Raw genomic sequence first — 6,002 nt, forward strand, 5'->3', positions numbered from 1 at the left:
TGGTGCATCCTTGAGTGAATGCAAATAATAGCACTTCATGCCACAAGAAAAGGACACCTCTCATCTCCCCTCAAAACGGACACTCCCCGGGGCTCTTAATTTTTGCCTCTGTCACCATGGCTGGTGCTCAGAACACTGCCTGTTGTAGATGACAGCAACTGAAGGACCACTAACAACAACAAAACAGCAAAAAGAGGTGAGGACGCCCAGCGTGGACCCCACGGGAGGTCACCGAGAGCAGTCCCTTGTCACTTGGGCAGTCCCGTTGCCATTGTTGGAGGTGCAGGTTCCTGGGGATTGTCTTCAGGTTTGGGGATAAGCTGGCCAAAGCACGACATCCTGCAGCCTCTTTCTCTGGGATTTGCACAGATTTCTGCCGGCTCTCTGGGCTGGAAACCAAAGCCAGAGGCAATCTTGTTGAGTCCTTGTCCTGCGTTGGGCCAGTGTTTCCCACTGGCCTTCCTTGTCATTTCTGTCTCCTAGCCAGAGAAGCTCTTCTCGACATTGCCACATCTCCTTGACCTCAGCAGTCAAGGCTTCCCCTTTGGCCTCTGCCTCACCTGGAACCTCTTGGACAGCCACATGGAAGAGTGAAGCCTAGCCTTCTTTCCCTTGCCTGTAAGCCACCTAGATCCCCAGGAGATGGCTACTAACAGTGGTGACAGTGATCACCACGGTCAGGCACAGGCTGGACTGCAGGCTTTTCCTAGGTTTCTGTCCCGTGATTCGTTGGCACAGAGCAGGACTCTGGAAGCTGACGAGGCACTGTCTGTGTGTCTGCTTCTCAGCCCTCATGGCATGATTTCCAGGCAGCAATGGGCTCTTCTCTGTGCCTCACAGTCCACAATGACTGTCACTTCCTCAGCTTCACTGTTATTCTATCATCTGTGACTTCCCAGGTGCAGCCAACATTGCCACCAGGGAAAACAATTTTATTTACCCACAAAGGTGCTTCTGAGTGGGAGAGGAAAGTTTATGCAGTAGGCAGGTAGAATTCCATGGACACCCACCATAGTCCAATCTTGTAGCACTGAAGGCCCTCTGCTGGCATTTCTGTTATGGGTAGATATAGCCTGAGCTGGAGTGGAGTGAAGACATCCTGGGGGTGGGGGTCGGGGGGAGTGCCATGCTTTGGCCATGTTTTCTGTACATGATCCCATTGGCATACAATGCGGAAACCCTCTTTTCCTCCTACTTAGGGAACAAAAGGGGGCACTCAGAAAAGGGAAGGGAAGAGTCTTTGAGCTGGTCACGTGTGACTTTCCATTCTTTGTCCTAAATTGCAAGCTGGTGAGCCACATGGCTGCATATTGATGACATATTTGTGCTTTCTAATGTTCTAATCGGACCGCTTCCCTCCATGAACATGCCAAGTGGTGCCTGTGACGTTGGGTCCCCCACTTTCCAGCCCTATCTTCTACCAGGTGTCTGTGGACCGCGGGAGGGCTGTCCATGCCAGCTTAGAAGGCATCACCAGAAGTGACCATGCACGTGCTACCATGCCCAGGGACTTGGGCACAGCCTGATCCCTCTGCCTCGAGTCCCTTCCCCCCTGGCCTTGACATACGTGGTAGACTGCTACTCATCTTCCAGAGCCTACCTTGGAGGATTTCATCTTCAGCAGAGCCTTGTTGTATTCCTACTTGGAAGAGTTAGTGCTGGCCCTCTTGTCGGGAGGAGGTGAGACTCTAGCCTCATCTGTTACACTCCACTCTGATGGTCGCTCATGTGCCTGCCCCTTCAGCATTTATTCCTATGTGATCCCTCCACTCCTTTCTCACACACACACACACACACACACACTGCTAAGTCTTCTCATCCGGTGTCACACATCCAGCACATCGCTCACTTATCCCATTACCTGTCCCTTAGCGCCTTCCCTAAACATTCACTGGGCTGGGCTACTGGGAGCGGGCAGCTCATTCCACAAGCTAGATTTCAGGCTTGGCTTTGCTTTTTTTTTTTTTTTTCTTGAAGATGATCATGGGACGCTTGGTCCAGGTTGGGGACCTCAGCACCTTGAGGGCATTGAGGGCAGAGCCAGGAATAAGCTGGTGCTTGGCTCCAGGCCAGGGTCTGTTCCCAGCCCTCGGTTTGGCTTTCCTCACCCTACCATTCAAGGCAGCACTAGGGGCAGCTGATCTTACTCTAGCACCTCCTGGCAGTGTGTTCTGAGGGTGTAGAGGAAGGTCAGGTGTGTGGTTCTTTCACAGCCTGGAGCAGGGTTTCCAGCCCAGATTGCTGCCAGGGAGACACTCGAAACCAGTCTAGGTCCTGCCAGCTCCCAGAAACCTGTATCTCCAGGAACCAGCACCTGCTGCATAAATATCAGTGGCGGGGCTTATGAATGAATACAGGTTCCTGATTCTGGTTCCCTTGTGTTGTTGAGGAGGAGGGACAGAGCTGGGAAAGGGCGAGAGTGTGCGCTCTCTCTCTCTCTCTCTCTCTCTCTCTCTCTCAGGAAATGGGTGGGGAGCTTGGGAGCCTCAGACTGGGAGTTCCTTCCTGGGTGGTGGCAGGGTAGATGTTGAAGACTGTGTGCGCTTCTTGTGGGGAACCCCTCAAAGTGCGCAAACTATGATTCTTGGCTTTGTCTAGGCCTGGCAAGCTTATCCTCAAGGCTGCTCTACCCCTCCCTTGCAAGGCACTTGATGGAATCATTGAGATGTTCCATTATGGGGACGCGGGGGACAAAATCGTCCCCCCACCCGGCCCGAGTGGACCCCGTATTCGCTGCATCCACGGCAGAGTCCTTCCCCCCGGCGTCTCTCCATAGATGTGCCGGAGACCCGGGAAGCTGAGTACGTCCTCACCGCCACCCCCACTTCACCCCCACCCACAGCTTCGCGTTCCGGGTTCCCGGCTCCCGCCCCCTCCCACCGCCCGCGGCCCCGCAGCCCCGCAGCCCCGCAGCCCCGCAGCAGCCACAGGGGGAACCAAAGAGACAGAAGCCTTCCCAGCTGCCCGGACCACAGACGCCAACACCTCCCGCCCCCCACCACACGCGCCCGCCTGCGCCCCGCACGCCAGCCCACGACCAAGCGGCGGCGGCACCAGCAGCAGGCTGCGGGGCTGCGGAGACTGCACCGGCGCGCTCCTGGCCGCGCTTGCCATCCCAGGTGACTTGGACTCGCCAGTTCGGCCGGCTCGGGGCCCCAGCTGCCGCTCGCGCCCCCGGCCCGGGCCCCGGCAGCCCCCGGCCCTCGTGCCCTCCCCCGCCTCTCCGCCCCCCAGCTCGCGGGAAGGGAGGTCGCGGCAGCGGCCCGGCGGCAGCGGCGATCGTGGCGACAGCGGCGACAGTGGCGGCGGCGGCGGCGGCAGCGGCGGCGGCGGCGGCGGCGGAGGCTGCGGCGGCGACCGTGGCAGAAGCGGTGGCGGAGGCCTCCGTGGCGGAGGCGGAAGCCGAGGTGGAGGCTGAGGTGGAGGCCGAGGCCTCGGTAGAGGAGGCGGCGGCCACCCTGGGGGAGGCGGCGGCCGCCCTGGCAGGGGAGGAGGCGGAGGCCGCCCGGGTGGCGGCGGCGGCGGCCAGCTCGGCAGAAGCCGCCGCCGCAGCAACAGAGGCTGCGGCGCCCCCCTTGGGGGAGGCGAATGCGGATCCGGATGCGGATGCGGACGCGGACGCAGATGCGGACGAGGAGGTAGCGGCGGCCGTGGCAGCGGCGGCGGCGGCGGCGGCGGCGGCGGCGGCGGCGGCCGCGGCCGCGGATGCAGATGCGGATGCGGAGACGGGCGGGGGCTCGGAGGGGAACCCAGACTTTCCCATGGCCTCGCTGTACGTGGGCGATCTGCACCCCGAAGTGACCGAGGCAATGCTCTACGAGAAGTTCAGCCCAGCCGGGCCCATCCTCTCCATCCGCATCTGCAGGGACAAGATCACCCGCCGCTCTTTGGGCTACGCGTATGTCAACTACCAGCAACCGGTGGACGCCAAGCGGGCCCTGGAGACCCTGAATTTCGATGTCATAAAGGGCAGGCCGGTGCGCATCATGTGGTCCCAGAGGGACCCCTCGCTCCGCAAGAGCGGGGTGGGCAACGTCTTCATCAAGAACCTGGGCAAGACCATTGACAACAAGGCGCTGTACAACATCTTCTCAGCCTTCGGCAACATCCTCTCCTGCAAAGTGGCCTGCGACGAAAAGGGGCCCAAGGGCTATGGGTTCGTGCACTTCCAGAAGCAGGAGTCGGCCGAAAGGGCCATAGATGCAATGAATGGCATGTTCCTCAACTACCGCAAAATTTTCGTCGGCAGATTCAAGTCCCACAAAGAGCGAGAGGCCGAAAGGGGAGCCTGGGCCAGGCAATCCACCAGTGCTGACGTCAAGGATTTCGAGGAAGACACCGACGAGGAGGCCACCTTGCGATAAACACATCCAGGAGCATCCAGCCAGCAGAGCCAAATCTTGGCTCCCACCCGGTTTACAACCCCCCCAACCCACCCACGCCCAACCCACCAGCAGTGTATTGTATTGGGAGTGCAGGTCTCTCTCTTTCCTTCCCCTCTCCCCCAACCCTGTCCTTCTCCCCTCTTTAGCCCCTCCCCCCTCCCTAATCCCCCCACCCTTGCTCCCCCTTTCCCCTCCCCTCCCTGCCTCTTCCCCCTACCCCACCAAGGACATTGTGAATACTCTTATTAATATGTGCCATTGGATAGGTTAAAGGCTGCCTCTTCTCCCTGTGGTCTGGTTTAAAAACCGTTTTCTTTCTCGCTTTGTTTACTGCACAGGTGATAACAATGTCATGGTAGAACTATCCTGAAGGAGAAGGAAATCAGATGAGGGAAACCCAAGAGAGTATTTGCTCCCCCTGGCCCGACCACCCAGAGAGAACCACTTTTACCTTCTTGCTGTGATGTTGTCCCAGGCTCTCTCCCCACCCCCTTTCGCTGTCTTCCTCACCCCCACCCCACCTTCCCTTTTAACATCCTGTTGTAGAATGGTTCATGTTATGTGGTGTTTCTTAACCGGCTTTTTCAGCAACTAAAACCAAACGAAAATCAGCCCATGAACTTATTTCCATGTTATTCAACAGGCTTATTGAAACGTCATCTTCAGTGCCTGCAGAGTGCTCCAGTGTATCCATGGACCTTAACATTTCTGTAATCATTCCCGCATTGTTGGACATTCAGGTGGTGCCTAGTTCTTTTCCCTGTGTTTGAAGCCAACACTGCGTGCTCTGATGAGTGAATCCTTCCTGTCAAGCCAAATCTTTGCTAGCATCCTAGATGGTCTCCCCAACTGTGGACTTGCAGGATCCACATATAGACGTTTTAAAGACTTCCTGTGTGTTGCCAAAAGGCCCCCCTTCATAAGCATTGTGCCGAGTTGCACTTGTGCCAGCCAGCGCAGCTAGTAAAAAGTGTATGCCCATTTCCCCTGCATAGTCTCCTGCTCACTGTAATGTGTGTGTGTGTGTGTGTGTGGGCACGCGTGCGCGTGTGCGCTCGCGTGCTTGCGTGTGTATCTTGGCCAGCTTGATGGGCTACAAATGGTACTTTGCTGTCCTTGGTTGTTTTGCTGGACTTGAACACTGTTAACTCACCCATTTCCCCTGTGCCCACTTCCTATCCGTTTTCTTGTTGTCAGAAAAATAATTCAGCTTTATTGCAGGAAGAAAATATCACAAAGCAGACAAGTTAACAGAAGAAAATTAATGTCACCAGTAATCAATCCTAATTATTTCCTATACCCTACTGAAATATGTTCATCCATACCCGTCTCGTATTTTTCAAGGACTACCTGAAAACTTTTTGGCTGTTGCTTCAGTATTTTTCTTATGCATATGTCCTGTGTCTAAATTATAATGTACATACTGTTTTTTATATCTGCTTTTCACACATAATTGTGTATATATGTGTTTGTGTGTGTGGATACACACACATACTATTGAACTTCATTTCATGTCATTAAAATAACTTTAAAATATTTTCTTGGCTGTTAATATTCCATCGCATTGATGGGTATATAAAGGGAAAATATAGATAGATAGAAATAGATATATTCATG

At 55.6% G+C, this 6,002-nt stretch overlaps 1 protein-coding gene across 1 annotated transcript; it reads left to right on the top strand.

Annotated features, from left to right (window-relative positions):
- Window positions 1-3,746: 3,746 nt before the first annotated feature.
- On the top strand, window positions 3,747-4,364 carry PABPC1L2B (poly(A) binding protein cytoplasmic 1 like 2B). Its single transcript, XM_062184512.1, has one exon. It carries the CDS (start codon window positions 3,762-3,764, stop codon window positions 4,362-4,364), a length of 603 nt encoding a protein of 200 aa, XP_062040496.1. The 5' UTR covers window positions 3,747-3,761.
- The last annotated feature ends 1,638 nt before the right edge of the window (window positions 4,365-6,002 follow it).

The sequence above is a fragment of the Lepus europaeus genome, chromosome X, assembly GCF_033115175.1.
Source record: "Lepus europaeus isolate LE1 chromosome X, mLepTim1.pri, whole genome shotgun sequence".
NCBI classification, from domain to species: Eukaryota; Metazoa; Chordata; class Mammalia; order Lagomorpha; family Leporidae; genus Lepus; species Lepus europaeus.

What these genes read in the sequence shown, in the direction of transcription:
- PABPC1L2B (XM_062184512.1), top strand. Translation starts at nt 3,762, where the DNA reads ATGGCCTCGCTGTACGTGGGCGATCTGCACCCCGAAGTGACCGAGGCA.